This window comes from Hipposideros armiger, unplaced genomic scaffold (assembly GCF_001890085.2).
Source record: "Hipposideros armiger isolate ML-2016 unplaced genomic scaffold, ASM189008v1 scaffold_897, whole genome shotgun sequence".
Classification (NCBI taxonomy): Eukaryota; Metazoa; Chordata; class Mammalia; order Chiroptera; family Hipposideridae; genus Hipposideros; species Hipposideros armiger.
The window spans coordinates 593,153-613,748 of NW_017732247.1; the positions used below are offsets into that span (position 1 = coordinate 593,153).

Here is a 20,596-nt window from a genome sequence, read left to right on the forward strand (position 1 = left end):
CCTCGGCCCCACCCAGCACCTGGGGCCCAGCGGGCAGGGTGGCTACAGAGAGCCCAAGCTGCCTGGCAGCCTCTACTCAGTGCACTCCACCTGCACCCACCGTAGTGCCAGGTAGTGGGGCCCAAAGTGCACAGCGTGGGCACACAGCTGCCTGTGGTCAGGGCTGGGGACGAGTGGGATGGGCGGCGTATGTTTCAGGGTGAGCGTGGGGCTGGGGCTCTGCGTTGCGGGGATGTTGGAGGACCTGTCTGTGCTCACCTGCCCATGGGTCCCCGTCTGCGTCCCTGCCTGCCTGCCCCACCGACCGCTTTGCCCACAGGCCCATGCTTATCGACATGAGCAAGGTGTATCGTCAGACCAGTCTGGAGAACCTGGACCAGGCCTTCTCTGTGGCAGAGCGGGACCTGGGAGTGACACGGCTCCTGGACCCTGAGGGTGCGTGCGCTGCCCCTCCATCCTGCCCCTCCCTGCTGCTTGCATGGGGGCCCTCTCTGACTCTCTTCCCCCACAGACGTGGACGTCCCCCAGCCCGATGAGAAGTCCATCATCACGTATGTCTCGTCCCTGTATGATGCCATGCCCCGCGTGCCTGATGTGCAGGACGGGGTGAAGGCCAACGTGAGTGGTGGCTGGCGGCCCCGGGTCAGGGTGGCCCCTGGCGACCCCGGGCCAGGGTGGCCCCTGACGCCCTGGCTTGCCCTCAGGAGCTGCAGCTGCGCTGGCAGGAGTACCGGGAGCTGGTGCTGTTGCTGCTGCAGTGGATCCGGCACCACACCGCCTCCTTCGAGGAGCGCAGGTTCCCCTCCAGCTTCGAGGAGATTGAGGTGGGCCTGCACTTAGGCCCAAGCCCCATGCCCACGGCGGGAGCCCAGGCATGGCTGCTGACGCCCCTCATCCCATAGATCCTGTGGTGCCAGTTCTTGAAGTTTAAGGAGACAGAGCTTCCAGCCAAGGAGGCGGACAAGAACCGGTCCAAGGGTATCTACCAGTCCCTGGAGGTGAGTGGAGGCATTTCAGAGGCTAAGTGGAGAGCATCTGGAGTGAGTGAGCCTGGGGGTCCTGTCCAGCAAGCTTGGCCTGGCCTCACTACTGAGCTTCTGGGACCAGGGCTGTTTCAAGTTAGGCTTGCTGGGGCTTGGGGGCCTGGGTGGCCCAGGACTGAGCTTGGCCCCTTGCTACAGGGGGCGGTGCAAGCAGGCCAGCTCAAGGTGCCCCCCGGCTACCACCCACTGGACGTGGAGAAGGAGTGGGGCAAGCTGCACGTGGCCATCCTGGAGCGGGAGAAGCAACTCCGGAGCGAGTTTGAGAGGTGGGCGGCCGCTGGGGTTGGGGAGGCTGTGGGTGGCGGGCGGGGCCCTGCGGTGGCAGGGAAGCCACCCGAGGGTGAGTCACTGCCTGGAGAGGAAATCCCCCTCCAGGCTGGGAAACCCACACTTGGGCCAGTGCAGCCTCGGGCTGCAGGCCGGCAGGGAGGCCAGGAGCAGGAGGGGGCTGTGCTCTGTGGCCAGGAGCCTGGCGGGAGATCCCCTCACAGTGGGTCCTGTGGGTGCTGGGCTGCAGGCTGGAGTGTCTTCAGCGCATCGTGAGAAAACTGCAGATGGAGGCTGGGCTGTGCGAGGAGCAGCTGAACCAAGCCGACGCCCTGCTGCAGTCGGTGAGGGGGAGGGGACGGGTGGGACTGGCATGAGGCTGCGGGGAGGTGGGAGGAGCCTGAGTCTGCCGCCCGAGTCAGCAGCCGGCGGCAGCCCCAGCTCCTCCCTCCTGGTGTGTGGCCAATGCTGACTGCTGGCTTTGGGCAGAGCTGGCTTCTGGGCACCAGGCAGGACACCGAAGAGGCCTGCCCAAGGGCTTGCTGCCTGGAGAGGGTGGTGGGAGGGCGGGGTCTGGGAACCTTAGATGAGGCCATGAAAGGTCTGGCTCCTCGGACCTAACCAGGCCTTTGGACTGGATTCTGGTTCTCCCAAAGAGCCGCAGCTGGCCATTTGTGCATTAGGAAGATGGGGCTGGGCGGGGAAAGAAGGGTTAAGGTCGGGCCGGGGTCTGAGTCATGGCGCCCACCTTGCAGGACATCCGGCTGCTGGCCGCAGGCAAGGCAGCGCAGCGGGCGGGCGAGGTGGAGCGGGACCTGGACAAGGCGGACAGCATGATCCGCGTGCTGTTCAACGACGTGCAGGCCCTGAAGGACGGGCGGCACCCGCAGGGCGAGCAGATGTACCGCAGGTGGGCTGTGCCCCGCGCCGCCCGGTGCTGGGGGGGCTGGGGGCGCCTCCTGGCTCCGCTCACCCCCGCCTAACTCCCCACTGCCCCTAGGGTGTACCGCTTGCACGAACGCCTAGTGGCCATCCGCACTGAGTACAACCTCCGGCTGAAGGCGGGCATTGCGGCCCCCGTGACCCAGGTGACGCTGCAGAGCACACAGCGGCGCCCCGAGCTTGAGGACTCTACGCTGCGCTATCTGCATGACCTGCTGGCCTGGGTGGAAGAGAACCAGCGCCGGGTGGACGGCGCCGAGTGGGGTGGGGACCTGCCCAGTGTGGAGGCACAGCTGGGCAGTCACCGTGGCCTGCACCAGTCCATTGAGGAGTTCCGGGCCAAGGTGGAGCGGGCGCGGACTGATGAGGTGAGTGGTGCCTGTGGGGGCCGCAGGTGGTGGGCCAGCTCCCAGCCACGCAGGCCTCACCGCTGCTTGACCCCTGCAGGGCCAGCTCTCCCCAGCCATCCGAGGCGCCTACCGAGACTGCCTAGGCCGGTTGGACCTGCAGTTTGCCAAGCTGCTGGTGAGTGGGGGCCAGGCGGCCGGCGGGGAGGGGCGGCTGAAGGGGTGACAGGCGGGTCGGTGGCCTGCTGACACCCGCCTGCCCACCCCACCTGCCCACAGAACTCCTCCAAAGCCCGGCTGCGGTCCCTGGAGAGCTTGCACGGCTTTGTGGCGGCAGCCACCAAGGAGCTGATGTGGCTGAGTGAGAGGGAGGAGGAGGAGGTGGGCTTCGACTGGAGCGAGCACAATGCCAACATGGCCGCCAAGAAGGAGAGCTACTCGGTGAGGCAGCCCTGCACACACTGCCACCCCTGCGGGCGACAGTTAGGTCCAGTTCTGGGCCTCGCAGGACAACCAGGGGGCTCAGGTGGCACTTGACGTGACACTGGCAGACCCCGGCGTGGCCCTGACACCATCCCTGAGACCTGCTGCCTCCATGTTAGGCCCTGATGCGTGAGCTGGAGCTGAAGGAAAAGAAAATCAAAGAGATCCAGAGTACTGGGGACCGGCTGCTTCGGGAGGACCACCCTGCTCGGCCCACGGTGGAGGTGGGAGCTGTGAGGGGTCCCCTTGTACTTGTGGAGGGAGTGGAGGGCTGTGGGGACCCCCTGGGTGCCCACGATGGGGGTGGGGGATATGGGAGACCCTCTGGGTGTCCGTGGTGGGGGTGGGGGCTGTGGGGACCCCCTGGGTGTCCATGGTGGGGTTGCTGAAGGCACACCCGCCGTGCCACAGTCCTTCCAGGCGGCCCTGCAGACCCAGTGGAGCTGGATGTTACAGCTGTGTTGCTGCATCGAGGCCCACCTGAAGGAGAACACCGCCTACTTCCAGGTGAGAACTGCCCATGCCCGGCTTAGCTATAGCGTCCCCCAGGAGCACCCAGACCACTGTGCAGATGCACAGCCCCTCCCTGTCCCACTGAGCTCACAGTCAAGTCCTCCCAGGCACGTGCTGGGGCAGCCCTGCCAGGACCCAGCCTGACCCCTTCCTGCTGCCACAGTTTTTCTCGGATGTGCGGGAAGCTGAAGAGCAGCTGCGGAAGCTGCAGGAGACGCTGCGCAGGAAGTACACCTGTGACCGCTCCAGCACCGTCACTCGCCTCGAAGACCTGCTGCAGGATGCCCAGGTGAGCCAGCTGCCTAGGGTGCCTGCAGGGGTGAGGGGGGGGGGCGGCTGCCTGGCTCAGGGATGGAGAGGCACAGGCAGGGCAGGCGGTGGGGTCTGGGAGAGGCAGCTTGCCATCGGGGCTGCCTTGGTGCTTTGGAAAGGTCCCTCTACAGGTGGAGGGGCAGTGACTGGGGGCAGCAGGGATTGGGGGAGGCACTCTGGGGGTTGGTGCTCAGCACAGTGGGACAGGGTGTGTGGGAACGGAGAGGAGAGGCTCGTGGCCGGGTCCTGGAGTGGCAGTAGGTGTCTGGCCCAAGCTGTAGGAGCCCTTCACGCTCACAACCCCTGGAGAGAGTAGATGTGAGCCAGCCACTCTGTCCCCAGCCCTCTCACCATATGGGGGTCCATCAGCATCTTGGTTCTGACGTCTAGGGCCAAGCCTGGCAGAGAGGCAGCTGAGTGTGGTGCCCATGTGCCCTGGGACAGGGGCACCCGGGAGGGGCCCCAGGGCCTTCTGGGAATGCTGGGGGCAGGGCAAGTGATGGAAAAGCGAGAAGGCTGAAAGCCCTGCTGGCTAGGGACTCTGGTGCTCAGGAGTTGGGGTCAGTGAAGGCTGTGGGGTCCAGGAAGCCCCCTTAGCTGCATGCGTAGTCTGCTAGAGGTACAGGCAGCTCTTAGATGTACTCTTGACCCGCAGCCTTGGACAGTCCTTGGTGGGTTTGGCCCCTTGGATGGGCTGAGCGGGAGGAGGCAGGTGAACACATGCAATGGGAAGGGGAGGATGGAGGGGAGTGGATGTGAGGCCAGAGAGCACCGGGCCCCTGCCCTGGAGGACACAGTGTGTGACCTGGGGCAGGGGGAGTGCATTCAGGCTGGCCCGAAAGGAAGGAGTGTCAGTGGGCTCTGCCTCAGGCCAAGCTCTGAGGGCCTGTCCTGGCCACACCTCCTGCTTCCAAGTGCCCCCTGCAGACTCTCACTCAGGCATCTGGTGTCTGGGTGCTAGATGAGGGTCTCTGAGCTACCCCTCCCCTGCAGGAAGAGAAGGACCAGCTGAACGAGTACAGAGGACACCTGTCAGGCCTAGCCAAGCGAGCCAAGGCCATCGTGCAGCTGAAGCCCCGCACCACAGCCCACCCCGTGCGGGGCAGTGTGCCACTGCTGGCCGTGTGTGATTACAAGCAGGTGGAGGTGAGGGTGGCAGGCTTGCAGGGCTTGCATATGGAGGGGCGTGATAGGTGGGGTGTGGATGTGGCCACACTGTGACAGTTCTGGCTGTCCCCCAGGTGACAGTGCACAAGGGTGACGAGTGCCAGCTGGTGGGCCCTGCGCAGCCATTCCATTGGAAGGTGGTCAGCAGCTGTGGCAGTGAGGCCGCCGTGCCCTCCGTGTGCTTCCTCGTGCCTCCACCCAACCAGGAAGCCCAGGAGGCTGTCAGCAGGTGGGTGGCCTGGAGTGTGGCCACTGGAGTGGGTGGGAGTGGGTGGCAGTGGGTGGGTGTCCAGCCACCTCTGACCAGACCCCTGACTTGCCAGGCTGGAGGCCCAGCACCAAGCCCTGGTCACGCTGTGGCAGCAGCTCCATGTGGACTTGAAGAGCCTGCTGGCATGGCAGAATTTTAGCCGAGACCTGCAGCTCATCCGTTCCTGGTCCCTGGTCACGGTAGGCCTGCCCCATGGGGCCACGTGGGGCAGAGGGGGGGCTTCCTGTGGCTGAGCCTGCCCTGCATACTCAGTGCCACATGCCACCTGCAGTTCCGCACAATGAAGCCGGAGGAGCAGCGCCAGGCTCTGCGTGCCCTAGAGCTGCACTACCAGGCCTTCTTGCGGGACAGCCAGGATGCCAGCGGCTTTGGTCCCGAGGACCGGCTGCAGGCCGAGCGCGAGTACAGCTCCTGTAGTCGCCATTACCAGCAGCTGTTGCAGAGCCTGGAGCAGGGTAGGTGCGGGTGAGTGGTCGTGGGCGGGCGGGTGGGGGCCTGGCAGCACATGAGCGAGCCGGCTGTCCCCCCAGGCGAGCAGGAGGAGTCGCGCTGTCAGCGTTGCATCTCAGAGCTCAAGGACATCCGGCTGCAGCTGGAGGCCTGCGAGACACGCACTGTGCACCGCCTGAGGCTGCCACTGGACAAGGACCCTGCGCGGGAGTGCGCCCAGCGCATCGCTGAGCAGCAGGTAGGTGCCGTCTTGTCCCCGTCCCCTTCCTCACTGCATGCTGTGACTGGGCTGTCATGCTCAGCTCGTCCCCGCTCTCTCCTCAGAAAGCACAGGCTGAGGTGGAGGGGCTGGGCAAGGGGGTTGCCCGGCTCTCTGCCGAGGCCGAGAAGGTCCTGGCCCTGCCCGAGCCGTCACCTGCTGCCCCCACTCTCCGCTCGGAGCTGGAACTGACCCTGGGCAAGCTGGAGCAGGTCCGCAGCCTCTCCGCCATTTACCTGGAGAAGTGAGTGCACCTGTCGGCTGGCGCTGTGACCTCGGGAGGGTTCTGAGCAAAGGGACTCCTGACCACTGTGTGCTGGCAGGGGACGGGCAGTGAGGTGTGGTCTGTTGAGGGGAGGGATCTGGCCAGGAAGGAGATGGGTGTGGACCAGGGTGGGGATCACGGGTGAGGAGAGAGGGATTCAGTCCTGATGTGCCTTGAAGGTGGGACTTTCTGATGGTTGGACATGGGGTGAGAGGGGGTTGAGGGGACTGGCATGGCTCCCTGAGGTGGGGGACTTGGGGGCATCCCACCTGTGGGACTCAGGAACTAGGGGAGTGTCTTTGAGAAAAGTGCAGGAGTGTGGGCACAGAGCAGAGCCCAAGAAGGTGAAGAACACCCACAGGTGACATGGCATGTGGTTCACACAAGGGGGCTCATGGGGAGTGCCAGTGACCTCAAGGGATTGGTGGGAGGGCAGGGATGAAGACCTGGGAAGGGTAAGTAGGGGGTGGGACAGTGGCTGAGATGACAGAGGGGCCCATACGAGGTCTTTCTGGGGGCTTGCACTCGCCCCATTTCCTAACTCCCCTCCTCCACAGTCCTGTCTGGCTCTGTGCCCCTGGAGAAATGCAGAGTTCTCACAGAGGGTCCTGCCCCTCCCCCACCCAGCTGCAGGGCCCCTTCTGTCCTCTGTGGTTCCTCTCAGCACACACGCTATTTAGTCTGAGTCCACTTTCAGAGTGGAGCGAGCAGTCCTCCTCCCGTCCCATCTCGGACTCGCCCTCCAAGGCCCTGCCTGTTTCTGATGTGTTGTTTCAGACACTGCGTCCTTTCTGGACACTGCATGTCCCCCTAGCCTGCCTTGGAAAAGCTTTCCCCAGGCCCCAGAGGCAGCTGGCTGGGGGACCCCTGCTTCAGGGCCTCAGGGCTGCTGTTCCCATGGCCGGCACAACCTCCTTCCAGGACTCAGGCTGGAGCTGAAGCGTCCCTCTATCCGAGAGGTCCCCCAAACCCTCTCCCTGAGGCCTCTGTTCTTTTCCCTGAAGCCCATGACCACTGGGGTCAGCCGACCACTGGGGCTGCTGCCTTGAGCCCACCCTCACCCCAACTCTGATCCTTGCTGTCCCCCCAGGCTCAAGACCATTAGTCTGGTGATCCGCAGTACACAGGGGGCCGAGGACGTGCTCAAGGTCCACGAAGAACAGCTCAAGGAGGTGCAGGCCGTGCCTGCCACCCTCCCGGAGCTCGAGGCCACCAAGGCCGCGCTCAAGGTACCGCTGCCAGGCCTGTGCCTCTTGGGAGGACCAGGGGGGCACTGGGAGCCAGCAGCAGGGACTTGGGCTGAACAAACACCCACCCCTCTGGCCCCCAACAGAAGCTGCGGGCCCAGGCGGAGGCGCAGCAGCCCGTGTTTGATGCCCTGCGGGACGAGCTGCGGGGGGCACAGGAGGTGGGTGAGCAGCTGCAGCAGCAGCACGGCGAGCGGGATGTGGATGTGGAGCGCTGGCGTGAGCGGGTGGCCCAGCTGCTGGAGCGCTGGCAGGCTGTGCTGGCCCAGACCGACGTGCGGCAGCGCGAGCTGGAGCAGCTGGGCCGCCAGCTGCGTTACTACCGGGAGAGTGCGGACCCGCTGGGCGCCTGGCTGCAGGATGCCAAGCAGCGGCAGGAGCAGATCCAGGCCGTGCCGCTGGCCAACAGCCAGGCTGTGCGGGAACAGCTGCGGCAGGAGAAGGTGGGCCTGGGCCAGGCTGGGGTGGGGCAGGGGTGAGGGTGTGTCCTGTGGCCGCTGACCACCGTCCCCCGCAGGCGCTGCTAGAGGACATCGAGCGCCACGGGGAGAAGGTGGAGGAGTGCCAAAGGTTCGCGAAGCAGTACATCAATGCCATCAAGGTGAGACCTCCACCTCCTGCTGCCCTGACTGAGGCCCGGTGGCCCTAAGCCCAGGCCGGGCTAGTGAAAGCTTGTGGGCAGGTTCAGGGGCAGGGCGAAGGGTGTCTGACCGGTGTTTCCCTGCAGGACTATGAGCTCCAGCTGGTCACCTACAAGGCACAGCTTGAACCGGTAGCCTCCCCGGCCAAGAAGCCCAAGGTCCAGTCTGGGTCTGAGAGTGTCATCCAGGAGGTAAAGCCAAGGGGCGTGGCTGGGGGGCTGGGCTCATGGGCCCCGTGGCTGTGGCAGGCCTGACCCTAGCTGTCCCCTCCCTTCTGCCCCCCAGTATGTGGATCTGCGCACACGCTACAGCGAGCTGACCACGCTGACCAGCCAGTACATCAAGTTCATCAGTGAGACTCTGCGGCGCATGGAGGAGGAGGAGGTACGGTCCTGGGGGAGGCGAGGGCCATTCTGTGGCCCAGACACAGCCTTGGGGAACCCGTCTGAGTCCACTCAGCACAGCTCTCCCCACTGCCCTGCTGCCTGATGTCGCCAGCGCCCTTCCCCTGCAACACCGCCTGCCCCACCTCAACCTGGTAGGGCACTACTCTCCCTTGGTGGCTGGCGTCTCCTCTTCCTCTGTGCTGGCACCTGCCTCCTGTTGGCCCTGTTGCCGCTCCACATGGTCATTGCTTTGGAAGAGCGGGCATGTTAGGTCGCCGGCGTGCCCATCTGTCCTGCTCCTCCTGCCTCGTGGGTGGCCTCGCCGTCTGGCCCACCTGTAGCCTCCTCCGTGGTTGGAGCTGCAAGCTTTCGAGTCCCTCTTCTGAGCGGGCTCCGGTGTGCACCGCTGTCCTGGGTCAGGGAGAAGGCCCTGCCGCCGGAGCCAGGCTGGCATGTGTCCATGGTTCTCGGACAGGGCTGTGCGGTGGGTGTGGCTCATGGGCACTGCCAGCCTCCTGCTTTGCTCTCTCTCTCTCTCCCTGTCCATCTGTCCCGTCGCCTGTCTGCGAGAAGAGGGGAGCACGCCTGGGCCTGCTTCCCGGGCTGGTGAGCGCTGTGGGGCCAGGCTGCGCTCGCTGTCCTGAGCGCCTTGGTGGTTGCACGCTCTGTCCCTCTGCCGGGCTGTGACCTGTGTCCTCCCTCGACCCCCACTGCACTGTGGGAGTGGACTGTGCTGGTGCCATGTCATGTGAGCGCCTGGCGGCAGCTGCACACTCACCACTATCTCTGGTTCTCTCCCTCTTCTGCCACGGCCACAGAGACTGGCTGAGCAGCAGCGGGCAGAGGAGCGGGAGCGTCTCGCGGAGGTGGAGGCTGCGCTGGAGAAGCAGCGGCAGCTGGCGGAGGCGCATGCGCAGGCGAAGGCGCAGGCGGAGCGGGAGGCACAGGAGCTGCAGCGCCGCATGCAGGAGGAAGTGGTGCGCCGGGAAGAGGCGGCGGTGGACGCGCAGCAGCAGAAGCGCAGTATTCAGGAAGAGCTGGAGCACCTGCGGCAGAGCTCAGAGGCCGAGATCCAGGCCAAGGCCCGGCAGGTGGAGGCAGCGGAACGCAGCCGGCTGCGCATTGAGGAGGAGATCCGCGTGGTGCGTGTGCAGCTGGAGGCCACTGAGCGCCAGCGTGGCGGGGCTGAGGACGAGCTGCAGGCCCTGCGCACGCGCGCCGAGGAGGCCGAGGCGCAGAAGCGGCAGGCGCAGGAGGAGGCGGAGCGCTTGCGGCGGCAGGTGCAGGATGAGACCCAGCGCAAACGGCAGGCGGAGGCAGAGCTGGCACTGCGTGTGAAGGCTGAGGCCGAGGCTGCCCGCGAGAAGCAGCGGGCCCTGCAGGCACTGGAGGAGCTGCGGCTGCAGGCTGAGGAGGCCGACCGGCGCCTGCGGCAGGCGGAAGCGGAGCGGGCCCGCCAGGTGCAGGTGGCCCTGGAGACGGCGCAGCGCAGCGCGGCCGCAGAGCTGCAGAGCAAGCGTGCCTCCTTCGCGGAGAAGACGGCGCAGCTGGAGCGCACGCTGCAGGAAGAGCATGTGACTGTGACACAGTTGCGGGAGGAGACAGAGCGGCGTGCGCAGCAGCAGGCCGAGGCCGAGCATGCCCGCGAAGAGGCAGAGCGGGAGCTGGAGCGCTGGCAGCTAAAGGCCAACGAGGCGCTGCGGCTGCGGCTGCAAGCGGAGGAGGTGGCGCAGCAGAAGAGCCTGGCGCAGGCAGAGGCTGAGAAGCAGAAGGAGGAGGCGGAGCGCGAGGCCCGGCGGCGCGGGAAGGCGGAGGAGCAGGCCGTGCGGCAGCGGGAGCTGGCCGAGCAGGAGCTGGAGAAGCAGCGGCAGCTGGCGGAGGGCACCGCTGCGCAGCGCCTGGCAGCCGAGCAGGAGCTGATTCGCCTGCGGGCCGAGACGGAACAGGGAGAGCAGCAGCGGCAGCTGCTGGAGGAGGAGCTGGCGCGGCTGCAGCGAGAGGCGGCCGCGGCCACGCAGAAGCGCCAGGAACTGGAGGCTGAGTTGGCCAAGGTGCGGGCCGAGATGGAAGTGCTGCTGGCCAGCAAGGCGCGGGCCGAGGAGGAGTCGCGCTCCACCAGCGAGAAGTCCAAGCAGAGGCTGGAAGCTGAGGCTGGTCGGTTCCGCGAGCTGGCCGAGGAGGCTGCCCGCCTGCGTGCCTTGGCCGAGGAGGCCAAGCGGCAGCGGCAGCTAGCGGAAGAGGACGCGGCACGGCAGCGCGCGGAGGCGGAACGCGTGCTCGCCGAGAAGCTGGCAGCCATCAGCGAGGCCACGCGGCTCAAGACAGAAGCGGAGATCGCGCTAAAAGAGAAGGAGGCAGAGAACGAGCGCCTGCGGCGGCTGGCGGAGGACGAGGCCTTCCAGCGGCGGCGGCTGGAGGAGCAGGCGGCCCAGCACAAGGCTGACATCGAGGAAAGGCTGGCACAGCTGCGCAGGGCGTCGGAGAGCGAGCTGGAGCGGCAGAGGGCGCTGGTGGAGGACACGCTGCGGCAGCGGCGGCAGGTGGAGGAGGAGATCCTGGCCCTCAAGGCGAGCTTCGAGAGGGCTGCAGCGGGCAAGGCGGAGCTGGAGCTGGAGCTGGGGCGCATTCGCGGCAACGCGGAGAACACGCTGCGCAGCAAGGAGCAGGCGGAGGTGGAGGCGGCTCGGCAGCGGCAGCTGGCAGCGGAGGAGGAGCAGCGGCGCCGGGAGGCGGAGGAGCGTGTGCAGAAGAGCCTGGCGGCGGAAGAGGAGGCTGCGCGGCAGCGCAAGGCGGCGCTGGAGGAGGTGGAGCGGCTCAAGGCCAAGGTGGAAGAGGCGCGGCGCCTGCGCGAGCGCGCAGAACAGGAGTCAGCGCGGCAGCTACAGCTGGCGCAGGATGCGGCGCAGAAGCGGCTGCAGGCAGAGGAGAAGGCGCACGCCTTCGCGGTACAGCAGAAGGAACAGGAGCTGCAGCAGACACTCCAGCAGGAGCAGAGCGTGCTGGAGCGGCTGCGCGGAGAAGCGGAGGCGGCGCGGCGCTCAGCGGAGGAAGCAGAGGAGGCGCGGGAGAGGGCCGAGCGGGAGGCGGCGCAGTCCCGGCGGCAGGTGGAGGAGGCGGAGCGGCTGAAGCAGGCGGCGGAGGAGCAGGCTCAGGCCCGGGCGCAGGCACAGGCTGCCGCCGAGAAGCTGCGCAAGGAAGCCGAGCAAGAGGCGGCACGGCGCGCCCAGGCGGAGCAGGCGGCTTTGCGGCAGAAGCAGGCGGCTGACGCGGAGATGGAGAAGCACAAGAAGTTCGCGGAGCAGACGCTGCGGCAGAAGGCTCAGGTGGAGCAGGAGCTAACGACACTGCGGTTGCAGCTGGAGGAGACAGACCACCAGAAGGGCATCTTGGACGAGGAGCTGCAGCGCCTGAAGGCAGAGGTGACGGAGGCCACCCGCCAGCGCAGCCAGGTGGAGGAGGAGCTCTTCTCGCTGCGCGTGCAGATGGAGGAACTGGGCAAGCTCAAGGCGCGCATCGAGGCGGAGAACCGTGCGCTCATTCTGCGGGACAAGGACAACACACAGCGCTTCCTGGAGGAGGAGGCTGAGAAGATGAAGCAGGTGGCCGAGGAGGCAGCGCGGCTGAGTGTGGCGGCCCAGGAGGCTGCGCGGCTGCGGCAGCTGGCAGAGGAGGACCTTGCCCAGCAGCGGGCGTTGGCTGAAAAGATGCTTAAGGAGAAGATGCAGGCGGTGCAGGAGGCCACACGGCTCAAGGCCGAGGCGCAGCTGCTGCAGCAGCAGAAGGAGCTCGCACAAGAGCAAGCACGGAGGCTGCAGGAGGACAAGGAGCAGATGGCACAGCAGCTGGCACAGGAGACTCAGGGTTTCCAACGCACCCTGGAGGCAGAGCGCCAGCGGCAGCTGGAGATGAGCGCCGAGGCTGAACGCCTGAAGCTGCGCATGGCTGAGATGAGCCGGGCCCAGGCCCGCGCGGAGGAGGATGCCCAGCGCTTCCGGAAGCAGGCCGAGGAGATAGGCGAGAAACTGCATCGCACCGAGCTCGCCACGCAGGAGAAGGTGACGCTGGTGCAGACACTGGAGATCCAGCGGCAGCAGAGTGACCAGGATGCCGAGCGCCTGCGGGAGGCCATCGCTGAACTGGAGCGCGAGAAGGAAAAGCTCAGGGAGGAGGCCAGGTCACTGCAGCTCAAGTCCGAGGAGGTACTGGCCCCGCCACTTGCATGCAGGTGGGCGGGCAGGCCTGGGTGGGGTGTCCCTGGGGCCCTGGGGTCCCTGACCATTCTCCCCCTACACAGATGCAGACGGTGAAGCAGGAGCAGTTGCTGCAGGAGACGCAGGCCCTGCAGCAGAGCTTCCTGTCAGAGAAGGACAGCCTGCTGCAGCGCGAACGCTTCATCGAGCAGGAGAAGGCCAAGCTGGAGCGGCTCTTCCAGGATGAAGTGGCCAAGGCGCAGGAGCTGCGTGAGGAGCAGCGGCGGCAGCAGCAGCAGATGGAGCAGGAGAAGCAACAGCTGCTGGCCAGCATGGAGGAGGCCCGGCGGCAGCAGCGCGAGGCTGAGGAGGGCGTGCGGCGCAAGCAGGAGGAGCTGCAGCGCCTGGAGCAGCAGCGGCAGCAGCAGGAGAAGCTGCTGGCCGAGGAGAACCAAAGACTGCGTGAACGGCTGCAGCGGCTGGAAGAGGAGCACCGGGCGGCACTGGCACACACGCAGGCCGTGGCCTCCAAAGCCCTGCCCAACGGCCGGGATGCACCCGACGGCCCGGCCGCAGACGCGGAGCCCGAGTACGCCTTCGACGGCCTGCGGCAAAAGGTGCCAGCTCAGCAGCTGCAGGAGGTGGGCATCCTGAGCACGGAGGAGGTGCACCGCCTGACCCAGGGCCGCACCACGGTAGCCCAACTCGCACAACGGGAGGACGTGCACCGCTACCTACAGGGCCACAGCAGCATTGCAGGACTGCTGCTGGAGGCAACTGGTGAGAAGCTGAGCGTGTATGCCGCCCTGCAAAGGCAGCTGCTGAGCCCGGGCACAGCACTCATCTTGCTTGAGGCCCAGGCAGCCTCTGGCTTCCTCCTGGACCCCACGCAGAACCGGCGGCTGACCGTCAATGAGGCCGTGAAGGAGGGGTTGGTGGGCCCCGAGCTTCATCACAAGCTGCTATCAGCCGAGCGTGCTGTCACCGGCTACAAGGACCCCTACACCGGGGAGCAGATCTCCCTGTTCCAGGCCATGAAGAAGGACCTGATCGTCAGGGACCACGGCATCCGCCTGCTGGAGGCCCAGATCGCCACGGGCGGCGTCATCGACCCGGTGCACAGCCACCGCGTGCCCGTGCACGTGGCCTACCAGCGCGGCTACTTCGACGAGGAGATGAACCGGGTCCTGGAGGACCCGAGCGACGACACCAAGGGCTTCTTTGACCCCAACACACACGAGAACCTCACCTACATGCAGCTGATGGAGCGCTGCGTGCATGACCCCGAAACTGGCCTGCGCCTTCTGCCACTCACAAACCAGGCCACCAAGGGTGGTGAGCTAGTCTACACCGACTCGGAAGCCCGGGATGTGTTTGAGAAGGCCACCGTGTCTGCGCCGTTCGGCAAGTTCCAGGGCAGGATGGTGACTATCTGGGAGCTCATCAACTCTGAGTACTTCACGGCAGAGCAGCGGCGGGACCTGCTGCGTCAGTTCCGCACGGGCAAGGTTACCGTGGAAAAGATCATCAAAATCGTCATCACCGTGGTCGAGGAACATGAGCAGAAGGGCCAGCTCTGCTTCGAGGGCCTGCGCGCCCTGGTGCCCGCTGCTGAGCTGCTAGACAGCCAGGTCATCGACCATGACCTCTACCGCCAGTTGCAGAGGGGCGAGCGCTCGGTGCGAGAGGTAGCCGAGGTGGACGCTGTGCGACAGGCCCTGCGGGGCACCAACGTCATCGCAGGTGTGTGGCTGGAGGAGGGGGGGCAGAAGCTGAGCATCTACGAGGCCCTGAAGAAAGAACTATTGCAGCCAGAGGTGGCCGTGGCCCTGCTGGAGGCCCAGGCTGGCACCGGGCACATCATCGACCCTGCCACAAGCGCCCGGCTCACCGTGGACGAGGCCGTGCGTGCTGGCCTCGTGGGGCCCGAGCTGCATGAGAAGCTGCTTTCAGCTGAGAAGGCCGTGACGGGCTATAAGGACCCGTACTCGGGGCAGAGTGTCTCCCTGTTCCAGGCTCTGAAGAAGGGCCTCATTCCCAGGGAGCAGGGTCTGCGCCTGCTGGACGCCCAGCTGTCCACAGGCGGCATTGTGGACCCCAGAAAGAGCCACCGTGTGCCCCTGGATGTTGCCTGTGCCCGGGGCTACCTGGACAAGGAGACCAGCAAAGCTCTGTTGGCACCCAGGGATGATGCCAAGACCTACTACGACCCCACTACACGGGAGCCTGTCACCTACAGCCAGCTCCAGCAGCAGTGCCGGCCCGACCAGCTGACAGGGCTGAGCATGCTGCCACTCTCAGAGAAGGCCGCCCGGGCCCGGCAGGAGGAGATCTACTCCGAGCTCCAGGCTCGTGACACCTTCCAGAAGGCCACAGTCGAGGTGCCTGTGGGCAGCTTCCAGGGCAGGACAGTAACCATCTGGGAGCTGATCAGCTCTGAGTACTTCACGGAGGAGCAGAGGCTGGAGCTGCTGCATCAGTTCCGTACGGGCAAGGTCACTGTGGAGAAGATCATTAAGATCATCATCACCATTGTGGAAGAGGTGGAGACAGTGCGGCGTGAGAAACTCTCCTTCAGCGGCCTCCGTGCTCCGGTGCCGGCCAGCGAGCTCTTGGCCTCCGGGGTCCTCAGCAGCACTCAGTTTGAGCAGCTCAAGAACGGCAAGACATCGGTCAAGGACCTGTCGGAGGTGGACTCTGTGCGGACGCTTCTCCAGGGCAGTGGCTGCCTCGCTGGCATCTACCTGGAGGACTCCAAAGAGAAGGTGACCATCTACGAGGCCATGCGGCGTGGCCTGCTCAGGCCCAGCACGGCCACACTCCTGCTTGAAGCCCAGGCGGCCACTGGCTTCCTGGTGGACCCTGTCCGGAACCAACGCCTGTATGTCCACGAGGCTGTGAAGGCGGGCGTCGTGGGCCCTGAGCTGCACGAGAAGCTGCTATCGGCTGAGAAGGCCGTCACCGGCTACAAGGACCCATACTCGGGCAGCACCATCTCCCTGTTCCAGGCCATGAAGAAGGGCCTTGTTCTCAGGGACCATGGCATCCGCCTTCTGGAGGCCCAGATCGCCACGGGCGGCATCATTGACCCAGTGCACAGCCACCGCGTGCCCGTGCACGTGGCCTACCAGCGCGGCTACTTCGACGAGGAGATGAACCGGGTCCTGGAGGACCCGAGCGACGACACCAAGGGCTTCTTTGACCCCAACACACACGAGAACCTCACCTATAGGCAGCTGCTGGAGCGCTGTGTGGAGGACCCTGAGACTGGCCTGCGCCTCCTGCCGCTGAAGGGGGCGGAGAAAGTGGAGGTGGTAGAGACCACGCAGGTATACACTGAGGAGGAGACCCGGAGGGCATTCGAGGAGACGCAGATTGATGTCCCGGGCGGCGGCAGCCACGGCGGCTCCACCATGTCCCTGTGGGAGGTGATGCAGTCGGACTTGATCCCCGAGGAGCAGCGGACACGCCTGATGGCCGACTTCCAGGCCGGCCGAGTGACCAAGGAGCGCATGATAATCATCATCATTGAGATCATCGAGAAGACCGAGATTATCCGCCAGCAGAACCGGGCTTCCTATGACTATGTCCGCCGCCGCCTCACTGCTGAGGACCTGTATGAGGCCCGGGTCATCTCCCGCGAGGCCTACAACCTGCTCCGGGAGGGCACCAAGAGCCTCCGTGAGGTGCTCGAGTCAGAGTCCGCCTGGCGCTACCTGTACGGCACAGGCTGTGTGGCCGGCGTCTACCTGCCCGGCTCCAAGCAGACAATGACCATCTACCAGGCCCTCAAGAAGGGGCTGCTGAATGCTGAGGTGGCCCGCTTACTGCTGGAGGCGCAGGCGGCCACGGGCTTCCTGCTGGACCCAGTAAAGGGCGAACGGCTCACTGTGGACGAGGCTGTGCGCAAGGGCCTGGTGGGCCCCGAGCTGCATGACCGGCTGCTGTCAGCCGAGCGGGCTGTGACTGGCTACCGCGACCCCTACACGGAGCAGACCATCTCGCTGTTCCAGGCCATGAAGAAGGACCTGATCCCTGCCGAGGAGGCCTTGCGGCTGCTGGACGCCCAGCTGGCCACAGGCGGCGTCGTGGACCCACACCTGGGCTTTCACCTCCCACTGGAGATGGCCTACCAGCGCGGCTACCTCAGCGTGGACACGCACGACCAGCTGTCGGAGCCTAGCGAGGTGCGCGCCTACCTGGACCCGTCCACAGATGAGCGCCTGAGCTACACACAGCTGCTCCGGCGGTGCCGCCAGGACGAGAACAGCGGCCAGCTGCTGTTGCCGCTCTCAGACACCCGCAAGCTGACCTTCCGTGGCCTGCGCAAGCAGATCACAGTGGAAGAACTAGTGCGTTCTCAGGTCATGGATGAGGCCACTGCGCGGCAGCTACAAGAGGGCCTGACCTCTATTGAGGAGGTCACCAAGAATCTGCAGAAGTTCCTGGAGGGCACCAGCTGCATTGCCGGAGTATTTGTCGATGCCACCAAGGAGCGGCTGTCGGTGTACCAGGCCATGAAGAAGGGCATCATCCGGCCTGGCACAGCCTTCGAGCTCCTGGAGGCCCAGGCAGCCACTGGCTACGTCATCGACCCCATCAAGGGGCTCAAGCTGACTGTGGAGGAGGCCGTGCGCATGGGTATTGTGGGCCCCGAGTTCAAGGACAAGCTGCTGTCAGCTGAGCGTGCTGTCACCGGCTATAAGGACCCCTACTCCGGGAAGCTCATCTCCCTGTTTCAGGCCATGAAGAAAGGCCTGATCCTCAAGGACCACGGCATCCGCCTGCTGGAGGCCCAGATCGCCACGGGCGGCATCATCGACCCTGAGGAGAGCCACCGGCTGCCCGTGGAGGTGGCCTACAAGCGCGGCCTCTTCGACGAGGAGATGAACGAGATCCTTACCGACCCGTCGGACGACACCAAGGGCTTCTTTGACCCCAACACAGAGGAGAATCTCACCTACTTGCAGCTGATGGAGCGTTGCATCACCGACCCCCAGACCAGCCTGTGCCTCCTGCCACTGAAGGAGAAGAAGCGGGAGCGGAAGACATCCTCCAAGTCCTCCGTGCGTAAGCGCCGCGTGGTGATTGTGGACCCCGAGACAGGCAAGGAGATGTCGGTGTACGAGGCCTACCGCAAGGGCCTCATAGACCACCAGACCTACCTGGAGCTGTCTGAGCAGGAGTGCGAGTGGGAGGAGATCACCATCTCCTCCTCGGATGGTGTGGTCAAATCCATGATCATCGACCGCCGCTCCGGCCGCCAGTATGACATCGACGAGGCCATCACCAAGAACCTCATCGACCGCTCGGCACTGGACCAGTACCGCGCCGGCACGCTCTCCATCACTGAGTTCGCCGACATGCTCTCGGGCAACGCCAGTGGCTTCCGCTCCCGCTCGTCCTCCGTGGGGTCCTCTTCCTCCTACCCCATCAGCCCAGCCGTCTCCAGGACCCAACTGGCCTCCTGGTCCGACCCCACCGAGGAGACGGGCCCCGTGGCCGGCATCCTGGACACGGAGACGCTGGAGAAGGTGTCGATCACGGAGGCCATGCATCGGAACCTGGTGGACAACATCACGGGGCAGCGGCTGCTGGAGGCGCAGGCCTGCACCGGAGGCATCATCGACCCCAGCACCGGCGAGCGCTTCCCCGTCACCGATGCCGTCAACAAGGGCTTGGTGGACAAGATCATGGTGGACCGCATCAACCTGGCCCAGAAGGCCTTCTGTGGCTTCGAGGACCCGCGCACCAAGACCAAGATGTCGGCCGCCCAGGCCCTGAAGAAGGGCTGGCTTTACTACGAGGCAGGCCAGCGCTTCCTGGAGGTGCAGTACCTGACGGGCGGCCTGATCGAGCCCGACATGCCCGGCCGCGTGCCCTTGGATGAGGCCCTGCAGCGTGGCACGGTGGATGCCCGCACCGCCCAGAAGCTGCGTGACGTGGGCGCCTACTCCAAGTACCTCACCTGCCCCAAGACCAAGCTCAAGATCTCCTACAAGGACGCGCTGGACCGCAGCATGGTGGAGGAGGGCTCGGGGCTGCGGCTGCTAGAGGCCGCTGCCCAGTCCAGCAAGGGCTACTACAGCCCCTACAGTGTCAGCGGCTCCGGCTCCACCACCGGCTCCCGCACCGGCTCTCGCACCGGCTCCCGGGCCGGTTCCCGCCGGGGCAGCTTCGATGCCACTGGCTCTGGCTTCTCCATGACCTTCTCTTCCTCCTCTTACTCTTCCTCAGGCTATGGCCGCCGCTACACCTCAGGGTCTGCGTCCTCTGTGGGGGGCCCCGAGTCTGCCGCAGCCTGAAGCCTGCCTGCCCCTCCGCCCTCCTGCTCTGCATGTGGCCAGGCTCCTCGCCCAGGCGCTGGCTCTTTCTTTACTGTTGAAAGGTGTCTTCCTCCTAAGCGGTGCCTAAAGTTTAACCAAAAAGACCAGACTAATATATTAATATATACATGCTGTTCAGACAGCCTGTGTTTCGGGGGACAGGACTGATCCAGCCCCTCTGACCACCTCACCCCCAGGCCCCACTTCCTCTCTACCTGCCACTCACCATAGCCAGGTGCCTTGGACGGTCCAGAGCCAGGCCCCCCACCCGGCCCTCCCGTCTTCCCAGAGAGGGGTCTACTTGGTGGAGGTCCCCTGCCCTGCAGACGGGCCGCACCCAACGACCAACCAATCCAGGCTGCTTTGGGCAGCCAGGTCGGCCGTCACGAGCAGGGCCCTCAGGGCCTCCATTTTCTCATGTTTCCAGAACTGACCTGTCGGCTCAGTGGGCCTTGCCAGGGATGGAGGGGATCTGGGCCAGCCATCTCTTCCAGCCTGCCCAGAAAAGCCTCTCCCCCGTGAGAAGGTGAGGGTCCAGTCTGCAGAACCAGCCTGGGCCCAGACCCTGCCCAGGTCCTGCAGAGCCTCTAACCCCCAACATTCTCCTGAGATCCCAGGCCTCTGGCTTCAGCCTTTTAGCCTCAGCTCCCTAGTAAGTGCCTTCTGTGTCCCCCTCGCACCCTAGGCCCCAAGGACCCAGGCCTGGGGTGGGAGGTACACCTTCCTGATGAATCTCAGGTGGGCTGGCCCTTCTCCCCCATGGGCCCCGTGGCCCCTTGAGCCTGGGGTGCTGCCTGCCTGTCTCTCCAAGAAGCTCAGCCCTTCCTGGGTCCCCGGGATGCCGGCTGGACTGTCTGTGCTGACCCGGGCGGCCCAGCCCGTTGCCACCCCCTCCTGCCCCGGCCGGCCCCCAGCCTTGGTGGCTTTCACCCCTGCCTTCACCCTCTGACTGTGCTTTGCATGTTCCACTAACCCCGGGCAGGTGGCGGGTGGAGGTGCCAGGCCTCCGGCTGCCTCCGTGAGGGCAGAACACTAACCTGACCATGGGCGGGCCTGCGGTGCCCACCCCAATAAAAGCAATTCCACCCTCCTGTGGGTCTTGCGTCACTCTTTTGTCCCGGGGTCAAGTGCGTTGGGGTATGGTAGGTGCTGCAACCCCAGGCTCAGAGCTTGGCCGCTGTGTCCGGGCCCAGGGCAGAGGAGCCAGGCCTCAGCAGACACTGGCCTGAGGCCACACGTCTCGGGCCAGAGAAACCCAGATGAGCAGGCCTGAGCCGAGGGCGGGCAGAGGCTGGGCCAGCTGCTGGACGCTCCCACCCGACTGTCATTCCAGGCGATGACCTGTCACTGCACAGCCCCTTAGGCTGGGTTTGTGATTGGCACTTACTTCTGAGGTGGAATGTCACATGCCCCCATATCAGTTTGTCATCGGCTGTGCCCCCCACCCCCAGTGTGGAGGGAAACTGGTTCTCATCAGCCAAGGGTGA

At 65.5% G+C, this 20,596-nt stretch overlaps 1 protein-coding gene across 23 annotated transcripts in view; it reads left to right on the forward strand.

Moving 5' to 3' along the window:
* PLEC (plectin) overlaps positions 1–20,204 on the forward strand; it is a 53,623-nt gene extending 33,419 nt beyond the window's left edge. For all 23 annotated transcript variants that reach the window (XM_019630255.1, XM_019630259.1, XM_019630257.1 and 20 more), the window contains 26 exons: positions 320–435; positions 512–618; positions 705–824; positions 903–998; positions 1,182–1,309; positions 1,561–1,654; positions 2,066–2,220; positions 2,311–2,620; positions 2,700–2,777; positions 2,879–3,040; positions 3,202–3,306; positions 3,494–3,589; positions 3,759–3,884; positions 4,901–5,053; positions 5,149–5,303; positions 5,398–5,524; positions 5,617–5,800; positions 5,876–6,033; positions 6,120–6,298; positions 7,410–7,548; positions 7,653–8,009; positions 8,084–8,167; positions 8,294–8,398; positions 8,493–8,591; positions 9,412–12,792; positions 12,888–20,204. In XM_019630255.1, coding sequence (XP_019485800.1) covers positions 320–435; positions 512–618; positions 705–824; positions 903–998; positions 1,182–1,309; positions 1,561–1,654; positions 2,066–2,220; positions 2,311–2,620; positions 2,700–2,777; positions 2,879–3,040; positions 3,202–3,306; positions 3,494–3,589; positions 3,759–3,884; positions 4,901–5,053; positions 5,149–5,303; positions 5,398–5,524; positions 5,617–5,800; positions 5,876–6,033; positions 6,120–6,298; positions 7,410–7,548; positions 7,653–8,009; positions 8,084–8,167; positions 8,294–8,398; positions 8,493–8,591; positions 9,412–12,792; positions 12,888–19,088 — 13,015 coding nt within the window. In that variant the 3' untranslated portion in view covers positions 19,089–20,204. The remainder of the gene's footprint in view (positions 1–319; positions 436–511; positions 619–704; positions 825–902; positions 999–1,181; positions 1,310–1,560; positions 1,655–2,065; positions 2,221–2,310; positions 2,621–2,699; positions 2,778–2,878; positions 3,041–3,201; positions 3,307–3,493; positions 3,590–3,758; positions 3,885–4,900; positions 5,054–5,148; positions 5,304–5,397; positions 5,525–5,616; positions 5,801–5,875; positions 6,034–6,119; positions 6,299–7,409; positions 7,549–7,652; positions 8,010–8,083; positions 8,168–8,293; positions 8,399–8,492; positions 8,592–9,411; positions 12,793–12,887) is intronic.
* Positions 20,205–20,596: the final 392 nt, after the last annotated feature.